This window comes from Rana temporaria, chromosome 4, assembly GCF_905171775.1.
Source record: "Rana temporaria chromosome 4, aRanTem1.1, whole genome shotgun sequence".
NCBI lineage: Eukaryota > Metazoa > Chordata > Amphibia > Anura > Ranidae > Rana > Rana temporaria.
The window spans coordinates 217602677-217618129 of record NC_053492.1 but is presented as its reverse complement, the minus strand read 5'-3'; the positions used below and the strand labels follow the sequence as shown (position 1 = coordinate 217618129).

The 15453-nt window shown below is 38.7% G+C and overlaps 1 protein-coding gene across 2 annotated transcripts in view; it reads left to right on the top strand.

Moving 5' to 3' along the window:
• The window catches only part of LOC120936992 (collagen alpha-1(XXI) chain-like), a 280507-nt gene extending 265331 nt beyond the window's left edge, over nt 1–15176 (top strand). Inside the window, exons 27-30 of one of the 2 annotated variants that reach the window (XM_040349853.1) lie at nt 5033–5087; nt 6957–7157; nt 11038–11115; nt 12572–15176. In XM_040349853.1, coding sequence (XP_040205787.1) covers nt 5033–5087; nt 6957–7157; nt 11038–11115; nt 12572–12759 — 522 coding nt within the window. In that variant the 3' untranslated portion in view covers nt 12760–15176. Of the gene's footprint in view, nt 1–5032; nt 5088–6956; nt 7158–11037; nt 11116–12571 lie in introns of those variants that run through there. The other variant, XM_040349854.1, reaches the window with a different exon arrangement.
• The last annotated feature ends 277 nt before the right edge of the window (nt 15177–15453 follow it).

Genomic DNA, 15453 nt, shown 5'->3' with positions numbered 1-15453 from the left:
TGTCTCCAGACCTAAACCCTATTGAGCATCCATCTATCCTCAAATGGAAGGTGGAGGGGCGCAAGGTCTCTAACATCCACCAGCTCTGTGATTTTGTCATGGAGGAGTGGAAGAGGACTCCAGTGGCAACCTATGAAGCTCTGGTGAACTCCATGCCCAAGAGGGTTAAGGCAGTGCTGTAAAATAATGGTGGCCACACAAAATATTGACACGTTGGGCACAATTTGGAAATTTTCAGTTAGGGGTGTACTCACTTTTGTTGCCAGCAGTTTGAACATTAATGGCTGTGTGTTGAGTTATTTTGAGGGGACAGCAAATTTACAGTCATACAAGCTGCACACTCACTGCTTTACATTGTAGACATGTGAGTGCTGCCAGCATTGCTGCAGAGATTGAAGGGGTGGGGGCTCAGCCTGTCAGTGCTCAGACCATATGCCACACACAAATTGGTCCTCATGGCTGTTGTCCCAGAAATAAGCCTCTTCTAAAGACGATGCACATGAAAAGCCCGCAAAAAGTTTGCTAAAGACAAGCAGACTAAGGACTTGGATTACTGGAACTATGTCCTGTGGTCTGATGAGACCAAGATAAACTTATTTGGTTCTGGATGGTGTCAAGCGTGTTTTGCGGCAACAAGGTGAGGAGTACAAAGACAAGTGTGTCTTGCCTACAGTCAAGCATGGTGGTGGGATTGTCATGGTCTGGGGCTGTATGAGTGCTGCCAGACTGGGGAACTACAGTTCATTGAGGGAACCATGAATGCCAACATGTACTGTGACATGCTGAAGCAGAGTATGATCCCCTCCCTTCGGAGACTGGTCCGCAGGGCAGTATTCCAACATGATAACGACCCCAAACAAACCTCCAAGACAACCACTGCCTTGCTAAAGAAGCTGAGGGTAAAGGTAAAGGACTGGCCAAGCATGTCTCCAGAAATAAACCCTATTGAGCATCTGTGGGGCATCCTCAAATGGAAAGTGGAGGAGCGCAAGGTCTCCAACAGCCACCAGCTCTGTGATGTCATCATGCAGGAGTGGAAGAGGACTCCAGTTGCAACCTGGGAAGCTCTGGTGAACTCCATGCCCAAGAGGGTTAAGGCAGTACTAGAAAATAATGGTGGCCACACAAAATATTGACACTTTGGGTCCAATTTGGACATTTTCACTTAGGTGTGTACTCACTTTTGTTGCCAGCGGTTTAGACATTAATGGCTGTGTTGAGTTATTTTGAGGGGACAGCAAATTTACACTGTTATACAAGCTGTACACTCATTACTTTACATTGTAGCAAAGTGTAATTTCTGCAGTGTTGTCACATGAAAAGATATAATAAAATATTTACAAAAATGTGAGGGGTGTACTCACTTTTGTGAGATACTGTACATAGATCATTCTAGTCGGTGACAATGTTCCACCACCAAGCCAAGGTGTGTCTATTACTATGTTTCTATTCTTGTTTTTTTTTATAAGTATAGATCCACTTTATACATTATCTATACAGCATTTTATTTTTTTAAATTTTTCTTGTTTACTTTATTAAAATTGTCTTGCTTGATTTAAGCCCCATTGTGGCCATTTAATTAAATACTTTTATTTAACTTGTCTTTACCTTTAGTTGGAAATAGCATTGAACTGTGGTTTCTTTTATTTTACCTAAATTAAGTTTTATTGGGCCAGATCCTCAAAAGAGATACGGCGGCGTAACTGCTGTTACGCCGTCGTATCCCTGGTCCTAACTATGGAACTGATCCACAGACTCAGTTTCCCATAGTTAGGACGAAGATCCGACATGTGTAATTGAATTACACTGTCGGATCTTAAGGATGCAATTCTAGGCCGGCCGCTAGGTGGCGAGGCCATTGAGGCCGGCGTAGAATATGCAAATGACCAGTTACGGCGATCCACGAACGCTCCGACGGGCCCGACGCTCTAAATCTACGTCGTTTACGTCGAGTTCCGCCGCGTAAAACTAGGGCTAAGCCCTAGTTGTCCTAAGCCATGTTAAGTATGGCCGTCGTTCCCGCGTCGAATTTTAAATTCTACGTCGTTTGCGTAAGACGTCCGTGAATGGCGCTGGACGCCATTTACGGTAACGTCTAAGCAAATGACGTCGGAGCGACGTCATTTAGCGCAATGCACGTCGGGTAATTTACCCGACGGAGCATGCGCAGTACGTCCGGCGCGGGAGCGCGCCTAATTTAAATGGGACTCGCCCATTTGAATAGGAACGCCTTGCGCCGGACGGATTTAAGTTACAGCGCCGCAAAATTCCAGGTAAGTGCTTTGTGGATCGGCACCTAACTTTGGAATTTTGCGGCGGAGTAACTTAAATCAGAAAAGTTACGTTGCGCCAAGGCTTTGTGGATAACCCCCATAGATACTAATTTAAAAATTTGCAATACTGTTTTGTTGTAAATTATGGAAAAGATGTGGGATTTTTATGTAAAATCAGAACATACAGTATAATTTGGGAACATTTAAAAAAATAATAATACATAATAGTCACTGTTAACCCCCCTGGCGGTATTCCCGAGTCTGGCTCAGGGTAAGATTTCTGTACCAAAAGCGGTATCCCCAAGCCAGACTCGGGCTCGCCTCGCATCAGCCACAGACAAAGTTACTTACCTTGTCCCTGGATCCTGCGATGCCTCCCCACTGTGTGAGCGAGCGGGTCCTTGCTCGATTCACACAGTGTCCCTGTGTGCCGCCGATCTCCGTTCCCTGCGACATTACGACGCACAGGGGCGGAGAACGGCGCCAAATTCAAAAAAGCCTAGTGGTCTGCCCAGTGTTCTGCATGTACTTTTATATAATAAAAACTGTTCTTTCTGCCTGCAAACTGTAGATTGTCCATAGCAATCAAAAGTGTCCCTTTATGTCAAAAGTGGTTTTAGAGCAGCTAGAAAACAGCGATAATAAATTATAATCACTTGCAGAATTGAGCGATAGCGATTTGTGGGGAAATTCGTCATAAAAAAAAAAAAGTAATGACAGCGACAATTCTGAGCAAATTTCAGTGATTTTGAGTTGATTACATTATTGAATAATTTTTATTATAATTATATTATTATTTGTTATAATTATTTATAATTATTTATTATATTATAATTTATGATTTTGTTTTTCAAACTTTTTCATACCCGGGATGCCTACTAGACTTGTTTTGACAGATTTAAGTGAGTTATTCATAAGAATTACAGGCCTACAATGTAAAACACCAAATTTCCATGCAAAATAATGGTACCGCTTTCAGCACCTAAAATCTGAAATAATCATACCGCCAGGGAGGTTAAAAAGAGTAAGAATCATTATAGACAGAATAAAAAAAAAAACATTTAATTAAGTACAGTATATTAAATCAATGTATTTTATGTTGTTACATCTTTAATAAATTACCCACAAAACTGAGAAATGGAGACAGTAATGATTAAGTGATGAAATTACTCTGTGCCCAATTCTTATGAATGCAGTCTTTGGACATTTAGGGGGTTATTTGCTTAAAGCGGGGGTTCACCCTGTTAAAAAAAAAAATGTTTTTTTTTATTAGACCATTACATTCGGCATCGTAGCGCGAGCTACGGTATGCCGGTCTTACATTTTTTATCCCCGTACTCACTGTGCTATGGCTCATTGAAGATTCCGGGGAATGGGCGTTCCTATGGTGAGAGAAGGTGATTGACGGCCGGCCCTGGCACGTCACGCTTCTCCGGAAATAGCCGAAATAGGCTTGGCTATTCACGGCGCCTGCGCATAGCCTGTGCGCAGGCGCCGTGAAGAGCCGAGACCTACTCCGGCTGTCTTCGGGGAGCGTGACGTGCCAGAGCCGGCCGTCAATCATCCTCCCTCTCCATAGGCACGCCCATTCACCGCGGGAGTCGGATTCTTCAATGATCGATAGCACAGTGAGTACGGGGATTAAAAATTTAAGACCGGCATACCGTAGCTCGCGCTACGATGCCGAATGTAATGGTATAATGATGTGAAGGAGGGTGAACCAGCGCTTTAAGGCAAAAAGGCTGTTCATATAGCAATGGAGATATTTCTTTGAAAGGGATTTTTCATTGAGCTTAATGAATAAGGTGAAAATCTGCTGACTACCATCATTCAAATTGTCTTTTTTTAACAACTTCAGCTTCAGAAGTTTTACCCACCCTTCATGATTAGGCCATTTTTTGTGATATGGCACTGTGTTACGTTAACTGACAATTGCTCAGCGGCACATACACAAATAAAGTTGAAGTCCTTTTTTTACCACAAATAGAGCTTTCTTTTGGTGGTATTTGATCACCTCTGCGTTTTATTTTTGCGTAATAACAAAAAAGAAAAACAATATTTTTTACGGATTTGTTTTGCTAGTAATGGCGATGATCAGTGACTTATAGCAGGACTGTGACATTTCAGCGGACAAATCTAACACAAAGTGACACTTTTGATACTTATTTGGGACCAGTGACACCAATACAGTGCTCAGTGCTAAAAAAAATGCATTGGCAGAGGGTTAAATGTGTTCTTAGGGAGTGCCTTGTAACTGTGTGGGGGGTATTTTACTGAGGGAAGACAGAGATCCGTGTTCCCGCTTAGCAGAAACACAGGATCTCTGTCTTCCCTACTAACAGAACAGCAATCTGCCTTGTTGTCAGGAATAATCTGCAGGTTCCAGCGGACACCAGGATCACCGGACCCGCTGATTGGCGCCCACTGTGTCCAATCACAGCAGGAGCTGGCGCCGGTGGCGCGCATGCATGCTACAGATCCAGAAGTGCAAATTCACGTACCTGTACGTGATTTTGCACAGAGGAGCCACCGCCCTGAAGCAAATGTATGTGGGGCAGTCAGCAAGAGGTTAAAAATTATTTGAACATGAGTGGATAGTCTTGGCAAACTGAAAATTAATCACTCTAACTAAGCTAAGTGAAAATTCCTTTGCAAAATGAACATTCTATTTTCCTTTAGTTAATCACGGTCTTGAAATCTTGTGTATTATTATTATCTTTGTGTATATTTGTGTATTAATAAAATATTTATTTTGCAAGGGCAAAGAACATTCTGAACAATTCATAAGACAAATCTGCCTTGATGTTTTAAAAGGTTGGTTACAAGATTGGAAAGTAAAATGTTCTTCTAATGTAAATCACATGACTTCATTGTGCAAAATAAATACATTTGTGAACAAATGTATCAGTAACAATAGAAATACAACACACAGACCTAACATGACCTACCAGAGTTAATAAAAAAAAGGATCCCCATAAAATCCATACCATACCAGATTCCTTTTTAAATGTCAATTATTTAAAAAAAGATCCAGGGCAGTGAACACATTAATATTAATTTGTTTACATTTTACCTATTAGCCCAGAACATTTGCATTTTATTATTTGAAAGATTTGGTTCCCATTGATTTCAATAGGGTTTTGGTATGGAATCCGAACTCCTTTAAAGGTCACACAAAACTCATGAATGTTTGACTCAACCCTAGTCATATTTCATTGCTCCACATTTCTGTTTTTAAAAATGTGAAGAATTCTAAACCATTTTCATAAATATATAATGAGGAAGGGACATACAATCTTGAAGTTTGCATTTACATATGGCTAGCAAAGATCTTACTACTGGATACTCTTTAACCACTTGCCGACCGTGAAATGTATATATATATATATATATATATATATATATATATATATATATATATACATATACGTTGCGGTTTGCAAGTGGTTTATTGGGATTATGGCTAAAGATATTAGCCATAACCTCAGTACTTTTTTTTCTGCAGGTGGCTGGCTTTCTCCTGAAACCAGCCTGATTGGCTAATGAGCCAATGGAACAGTTTCTGAAGCGGCGGGCGGGGACATCCTCCATCCCCCCTCCCCCTCCCACCGGTGTTTTCCGGGCTTACCATTTCCAATAATTCGCCAGAGAAACCATAGGGTGGTGCAGCCAGCTACGCCCATAGACGATCATGGAGTTAACAGTCTTTGATTAACTCTATGGCAACGTCATGATTTCACTTTCGATCCAGGCTGGAAGAAAGTAATTATTTTTTTTAAAGCGAAAGATCACTTTTTTTTTCTTTTGCTTTTAAAGGCCAATCATTTTTTGGGGGTTATTTTTAACCCCAGATCTCTCCATAGCTAGGACCTGGCATCCTTATTTCTATTACAAGGGATTCCTTGTAATAGGAATAAAAGTGCTTAAAACAAAAATAAAAATAAAGGGAAAGTGTAAAAATAAAAAGTAAAAGAAAAAATAATCATAAAAAAATGCAAGCACCCCCTACCTATGCTTGTGCGCAGAAGTGAATGCATACATAAGTCCCACATGCATATGTAAATGGTATTCAAACTACACACGTTGAGTGAGAGCAATAATTCTAGTGCTAGACCTCCTCTGTAACTCTAAACAGATAACAGGTAAAGGCATTTAAAATGTCGCCTACCATTCCACGACCGTGTGCAATTTTAAGGCGGGACATGTTAGGTATCTATTTACTCTGTGTAACATCTTTTACATTATATAAAAAAATTGGGGTAACTATTGTGTTTTGTTTTCTTTTTTTTTATCAATTAAAGTGTACTTTTTCCAAAACAAATTGCATTTGCAAAACTGCTGCACAAATACTGTTTCAACAATCGCCTTTGTATTCCCTGAGGTCTCTGCTAAAAAAAAAAAAGAATGTATGGCAGAAAATACTGATTTAAACGTGTAAACAAAAAGTGGCAGAAAAAGCCTGGTTTTTATGGATTAGGATACAGTAATTAAAAAACATGTGTGTGAATTTAATTTGAATGGCTGTTGGAAATTAATACAATACAAATAGCCCACAAAATAAATACGTGTTATTGTTTGCAGTCATATTCTATTTACTGCAATGTTATACAAGCCTTTTCAAAGACAATGTGTGACAATTTCGGAAGTTCATTTTTTATCCACTCTCTGTTTTTATTTTGTTAGATCAGCTACCTTTAGTATTACATTCTGAAAGACTGCAAAGCTGTGACCAGTGTAAAACTCAGCAAGGGACTCCTGGACTTCCAGGACCTACTGGGCCAGGGGGCCCTGAAGGACCAAGAGGACTTCCTGGAACACCTGGGAGAAATGGTTTTCCTGGCTCCATAGGACATCAGGGACGTCAAGGTATCTCAGGACTTAAAGGTATGCGCAACAAATGAGATAAAGATAACATCTGTGTTTAGTGTGTTATTTAACATTGACAATAATAGGTAAATGTAAAAACATCCACCCAGCGGAGTTGAGACATTTGAGCACTGATGGGACATAAGTACGTGTAAATAACTAGGGCCTTTTGAAATCCCCTCACTTTCTAAACTCCAACCACTTGTATTATATTTCTTTACCAGGACATGCCAGGTCATGCCCTCAGCAGGAAAAACTAGGGCAGGTAGTCTCAGCCCACAAGTCCATTTACCCCCAATTACTTAATAAAAGGGCAATTCCTATTGGTTTATTTTCACTTACTGGCAGGATAGTAGTGAGTTGAGTAAAAACTTTGGTTCACTGCATTGAGTTCATTAAATCCCAAAGAATTATATGATATTATACATATTTAATAATGGGCAAATCACTGAAACAGGGACACCCTTAATGAATTAAATATATTTTGCTAAAGCCCTGTTTTCATAAAAAAGTGCCATATTTGACTTTCATCTGATTGTCATAAAATAATATTTTCACAATTATTTCATTCTAAAATCTCAATGATACTGATCACCTTCTGCCTATTTCGGCGCCTTCTTGTCTATATGCACTAACGCATCAGTTGCACATAAGTTTCCTGACAGAAGTGGCCCAATTTGTAGAATTTAGGTGTCACCACGGCCACTTGCATTTCCCATCAGGATGATAATACTGGGAGGCAGTTGTCACTCTGTAACAGGAAGTGACTGAAAAAGGAAATTGATGGCAATAGCACTAGTTATTATTTTAATGAATCTCATTGACTTAAAAACACTAAAAACAAATCTTGAAATGTAGTGAACACGTTACATTTTTTATGAGATTTGAATGATTTTAATTTACATACTTTATCTAATGCAGCAATGCATATACTTTTTTCCTAAGGCCAAACGTGCCATTGTGTTCCAGAACACAGTTGTCAGTTTTCCATTTGTATTTTGGAATATTAATGGAATGACCAAAGCATTTTGGGGATGTTTGCCAGGCTATTCAGAAAAGATTATAACATTTTTATACACTGAGCAAAATTATAAACTCAACAATTTTGTGTTTGCCCCTATTTATTATGAGCTGAACGCAAACATCTACGACTTTTTCTATGTACACCAAAGGCCTATTTCTCTCAAATATTGTTCACAAATCTGTCTAAATCTGTGTTAGTGAGCACTTCTCTTTTGCTTCGATAACCCATCCACCCCACAAGTGTGGCATATCAAGATGCTGATTAGCCAGCATGATTATTGCACAGATGTGCCTTAGGCTGGCCACATTAAAAGTTCACTCTAAAATGTGCAGTTTTATCACACAACACAATGTCACAAGTGTCACAAGTTTCGATGTCACAAGTTTTGGCATGCTGACTGCAGGAATGTCCACCAGAGCTGTTGCCCTTGAATTAAATGTTCCCCTTCCATAAGCTGTCTCCAAAGGCGTTTCAGAGAATATGGCAGTACATCCAAGTACATCACAACCACAGACCATGTGTAACCACACCAGCCCAGGACCTCCACATCCAGCATCTTCACCTCCAAGATCGTCTGAGGACAGCCACCCGGACAACTGCTGCAACAATCGGTTTGCATAACCAAAGAATTTCTGCACAAACTGTCAGAAACCACCTCAGGGAAACTCATCTGCATGCTCGTCATCCTCAGTTCATCATTGTAACCGACTTGAGTGGGCAAATGCTCACATTCGATGGCGTCTGGCACTTTGAAGAGGTGTTCTCTTCATGGATTAATCCCGTTTCTCACTGTACAGGGCAGATGGCAGACAGCATGTAGGACGTTGTGTGGGTGAGCTGTTTGCTGATGTCAACGCTGTGAATCGAGTTGCCCATGGTGGCGGTGGGGTTATGGTATGGCCAGGTGTATGCTATGAACAACAAACACAGGTGCATTTTATTGTTGCCATTTTGAGAGAGAGCACAGAGATTCTGTAATGAGATCCTGGGGCCCATTGTTGTGCCATTCATCCATGACCATCACATGATAATGCACGGCCCCATGTTGCAAGTTCTTGCATGGCCAGCATACTCACCAGACATGTCACCCATTGAGCATGTTTGGGATGCTCTGGATCGACGTATACAACAGCGTGTTCCAGTTCCTGCCAATATCCAGCAACTTTGCACAGTCATTGAAGAGGAATAGACCAACATTCCACAGGCCACAATCAACAACCTGATTAACTCTATATGAAGGAGATGTCCTTCACTGCGTGAGGCAAATGGTGGTCATACAGATACTGACTGGTTTTCGGACCCCCAAACCCCCCACCCCTAATACAGTAAAACTGCACATTTTAGAGTGGCCTTTTCTTGTGGCCAGCCTAAGGCACACCTGTGCAATAATCATGTTGTCTAATCAACATCTGGATATGCCACACCTGTGAGGTGAATGGATTATCTTGGCAAAGGAGAAGTGCTCACTAACACAGATTTAGACAGATTTTTTAACAATATTTGAGAGAAATAGGCCTTTTGTGTACACATAAAATGTTATAGATATTTGCGTTCAGCTCATGATAAATAGGAGCAAACACAAAATTGTTGTGTTTGTTATTTTGCTCAGTGTTTTTAGCTATAATCTGACTAAGCCTAAGCAACAATCTGAATGCTCATAGGCATGTATAATTATACCACCTCATTTAGCTTTACTTATCCTACTTATTTCATAAGAAAGGCTGTAAAATTATAATAAACTGAGCCTAAAAGTACAGATTCTTGTGTAGGTCTATTCATAGCCAGTTACTGTATCTGTTACATTTATCTGTTACTTTTACCTTTTTGTTGGGCTTGTGTGAATTCTTTTTGACAGTAAAGATGATAATTATTTTACATATCTAACACAATAATGGAAAGAATATTTATCAATGTATACAATCATAAATTAATTTTTTTTACATCAAGGTATGTCAAAATTAGCACTGTTTAATACTGATAATGATAACCTCCCCAAGCTTTAATTGTAGATGTTTCTACTACAATGAAAGGAGAAGTGTAAGTTGAAAGCCAATATTGATCCCAATACCAGTTTTCTATTGCTGCATCAGTGCAGCAAATTGTCTCTCTTTATTTCAAGCTAAATGATCTTACAAATTAGTCTTTGGATGAAAAAGGGGTATACATATTTAAAGATATAAAACACTATCCCTCAAAATAAAGTGACTCACTGTCATAAGGGAACTATTGAATTGCCACTGTTGGTCTTCTGAAGAAGGCTTGTTATCTGGCTGTTTCTGACTGAAGTACTTTTGAGTCACTGATCCGAGACAAGTATGCTGTAATTGAGCATTATAAAAGTGTTAGGATTCCTTATATCTATACTTGTTCAAATCAGCAAACAAGACACCATTGAAGCCAAAGAATCAGCATAAAAGGCAGTAAACTTGCATTCTCATCAATGGCAGCAAATGGCAAACCACTGCCTTTGCTTCACCGAACCTATGAAAAAATATTTTGATCAATTAAGCTTTAGTGTTTCCTGGATTACCTACAAATCTATAGTCAACGCCTAAAGGGACGGCTTGCATGTGTCATCTCACATTTTGTAAAAGAGGAACAAACCCTTTTTTTTTTGCTTTGAAATCATGAAAAGCTAAAAGTTGTGAGGCCCTCCATGTTCTCTAGGTAGTAATTTTGTCTTCGAACAACCACACCACAAATCTATAGCCTGTTTCAAATACAATATATCATTTTCTGTACAATGTTTAATATACCAGTCTAACACAACTTACATTATATTCTCCTTAAAGATAATGACCAACTGAAGACACATTTCTTTCTGATTTGTAGAATCTTAATTCTATAATTATTTTTTTGGTTATGTAAATACAGGTGCTCCAGGAAAGCCTGGCCAAAAAGGAAATAAAGGTGACTCAGAACCTGGAATTCAAGGACCACCTGGAGTCCCAGGTATAGTATGAGTATAGCGACAAATTTACAGTCTATAATATTTGAAATATCCTGGGGGGTACAAAAAATAAATGCACATGGATTCAACTTAGATTTTCCTTTCGTTTTTGTTTTACTTGGATAACTTGAGTATTTAAATAATTAGCAATGGGAAAAAATGGAAAATACAAATTCTGCAAACATTTATCAGAGCAGGTATAATGCATAATTGCAGATTCAAGTGCAGTCAATATTCAGTCAGATCACACTTATTGGAACTTACATGGCAAATATCTATCTATACTGATTTCTAAACAAATTACCATAGCAATAAATGCAAGAATAAGCCATTCACAACATGTTCAATTCAACATCAAATTTTAAAGTTACCGTATTTTTCGCCGTATAAGACGCACCGGAATATAAGACGCACCCAATTTTAAAGGAGGAAAATCTAGAAAAAAAAGATTCTGAACCAAATATTGCAGTACAATCCAATCTGCTAGATGGAGGGGAACGGATCCCTTTCCGTTTTGTTTAGCGGATCGGATTGGAGGTAGGCAGGTGTAAATGGACAGCTAGTTTTTTAATACACCAACCTGTCATCAGCATTATAACACACAGGCACACTATCATGGCTGGCACTGTTACAGTGTGTTACATGACATGGCTGTCGGGTACTGACCTTGTTAACTTATGACCAAGCTACAAAATCAACAGCCATGCCAAGTAACACACTGTGAGAGAGAAACTACTATCTGCTGCCTGTGTGTTATACAGGAATTTAGGAATGTACAGTGCACTTTTTTTTTAATTACATTATATTAGCGCACACATGTCAGTAGGCACGAATTCTTACTTCTCTGCCTTCTGGATGGACCCTGTCAGCTGCCTGCCGCTGCCTTGCCTGCCTCACACTCTCAGGTACAGATCACTCAGCTACAGATCACTCCGCCAGGGAAGGAGAATAAGCAACGGCTCATCGAATCGGGCGCGGGATGCAGTGCGCATGCGCCAGAAATAGAGAAAAAAGTCCCTTCACTCCCACATCAGGGAGAAGGGCCCCGGAAGGTCTTAGCAGCAACACCCCCCCCCCCTAAGCTAGTAGGAGCGGCTGAGGGGGGTGTGTATTACAGGAAGCCGTGCTGTGCTGTCTATGAGGCCGTTCCAAGCAAGGATCACGTCTGCCCGGGGGAGACATGAGCAGGCACAGCCCGCACGGATGGAGTTAAAGGTAAGCTCAGCAGCACGTAGTTAGACTGGGAGGGGGGGGGGACAAGGCGCTATAGGGAGAGGGAAGCCCGCAGTACATGCCAGGCAGTTTTAAAGCAGAAAAAAATGTCTCTTTGTCGTATAAGACGCACCAACTTCCCCCCCCCCCAGTTTTGGAGAAGAAAAAGTGCGTCTTATACGGCGAAAAATACGGTACCTAGGAAGGTCATGATTAATATACAATTGTATTTATTTTAAATTTCAGGACCTATGGGTCCACCTGGAATGAGCAAGGAAGGTCGGTCTGGATTGCCGGGGCCTCCTGGCAGAGATGGAGAACGTGGATCGCCTGGATCACAGGGACACCCAGGACAACCAGGAATATGTGACCCATCTGTATGCTTCAGTGCAATTGTTGGCAGAGATCCATTTAGAAAAGGACCAAATTATTAATGCTGATTTTTGAGGATGAAGTCAAATTGTGTCACCAATTCTCGTCTTTCGTGTCTCAGGAAGATTTGTACTGGTCAGCTTTGTAAGAACACAAGTACCTCTATTTTGTAAATTAAAAGAGAATGCCTTCAAGAGAAAAAAAACATTGATAGTTATTAAATCAGAAGGCAGGCAGTGGTGGCATATATCTGAACTAAGCTCTACGTATAAAGAATATTTATCTATCTGTAAGGTATGCAGATATAAAACTGTGAAATAGTTTTACATCAAGTCATGTTGTAGAAAATGTGTCATTAGAATTATCTGTCAACTTTTGTGCAAGAATGTTGCAATCTACATTTTATTTAAAGAGAATATAAAAACCTAGTGTATCTTATTTAAGAACAGATCTTTTTCTAAAATCCTACATTGTATGCCAAAGTCAAAAGCATACATAAAAGGAAATCAACATTTTCAAATGAGAATATCAATTTTTTTTATAGCAATCTGTTTGGTCTCTGTTCATTAAAATATGATCCAATGTGTAGTAAAACTCAAAAAGCATTTAATTATATTATTGCTGTCGATCTATTCACGTAAGTAAGAATAATGCAGGTTTCATAATTTAAAAAAAAAACACGCCCTTGTAGTACTAAGCAAAAACACCAGGTTGTAATTCAGCTTAGTAAGCTGAGTTAAAATCATATAACAATGGTAATGTGTAAAGACCTAGCCCATCTAGTATGGTCACTAATGTTACTTAGTATTTTTTAGTGTATGAATCTAAGTATTAAATTACTGTTCCTATTACATGTGCCATAGTTGGTTCCAAAAATATACAAGTCTTTTGGTAAAATAATTTTTTATAACTTTTCCTCCTGACTATTTCAAACAATCTTGACCTAGAACACAGCTTACATAGAAACAATATGACCTGGATTTTACATTGTATGATAGAAAAGTTTCAGTTATATTGTTTATTTCCATTCTCTTTACTAGGAATAAGCCGAACATGGTTCATGAAAGGTTTGTCAAACTGTGGTGGAGTTAACTTAATGACTGGAATATCAGTATGGATGTCACACCACTTCAAACTCAATCTCACCTCAAATTCAGTTTTTCTGAGCTCATGATATGTCTTCTCCTCTCCGTGCTTATCTCCAAAACCTTTCCCATCCTCTGAAACTCTCTACCGTAATCTGTCCAGCTATCTCCTACTTTGTCTACTTTTAGGTGAACCTTGAAAACTCAACTCCAGAGGGAAGCCTATGCTCCTTTCAGCCAACAACTGAATCTTTTATTTCTCCCATCAACTCATCCTTTACAGTTAGTACCTTTTTGGTCCACTTGCCCCCTCCTATTATATTGTAAGCTCTTAAGAGCATGGCCCTTCTAACCATGCCTTTAAAATCTAAAGCATTATGCAAACTGTTGACGCAATATAAATTCTGAATAATAATAATAATAGAAATAACCCTACTGAAGTCAATAGAAGCACATGGACTGGATACTGCCCTAAGAGAAATTAAATATTGACAAAAACATTAAAAATAAAATTTGACAGGGATCAGCAATCTTAATAATGCTCAAAGTGAATCAATAAAACTGCCAAAGCCCTTCAAATATAATGCTTGAGGCTGTTTAAACTTGCCTGAGAAGTGACGTATATGTACAATGCAAACTATGTACTACATCAAAAGTGTTATTTGCGAAGAAAAAAATGCCATTTAAATTGCCAGTAAATGACATTTTCCCTTAAAAATGTGCTGGACCATACCAGGTTACATGTCTTTTACATGGGGAAGGTACTTTGCTAGGAAAGTCCCATAAAAATCCTTTATCAATCATGTCATCCAGCAATGCAGATCCTTACCAATCACAATACCCTCTTTTGTTAATTGCTAAGAGGAAATTGCTAAGAGGAAAACAGTGAAATTTTGTGGCTGCCAAAAGAAAACATATTATTACTGGTACACAGTAACAGTACGTACATCATACACAAATTTTCAGATAAAACATACTTTTCCAAAAATATTGATCAGTTACTATTATGATATTAGTGTCTGCTTAGATGTTTTTACTATTATTAAATGAAGAATATATATTGAATTGAATTTTTTTTTAATTTTTAAAAAGAACAATGCTTTCATCCATAAAGGATTGATAGATTGTGAAAGTTATACCATAATCATATTAATGGTTTTCTAAATGGAAATATGAAAGTAAATTAATGAGATGTCAATAATTTTATATGCCTAGCTAAACATTGATTTATAAAATCATATTTGTCAGAATAAAATTTAAAAAAGGTTGGCTTCCAAATTAGTAAATCTTTGTTTGGTGCATCACAATTCTAGATTTTCAATACTTATAGAGTAAAAAAAGTCATTTATGTAAGTCAGTTGTTTACATGAGTAATAAAAAATGTCATTCAGTTACTGTATTGCCATTATACTTTTCATTGTTCAGTTCTGTTCAACCTTTTCAAGTTCCTCAGAGAGATTGCTCTTGATTTAACAATGAAATCAGAATTGACCAAAGGTTAAATATAAAATGATAATGATTTGTGAAGAGAAAGCACAATGTGCTTTTTCTGTGCTATGTGTGAGCAAAAGGAAAAGGTTGTGTGTGTGTTTTTTTTGTGATTGAATGAGAAGTTCAACAATCCATAAGCACCTTAGTCTACAGAAAGTACCACACTTCCAAATTAAGAGG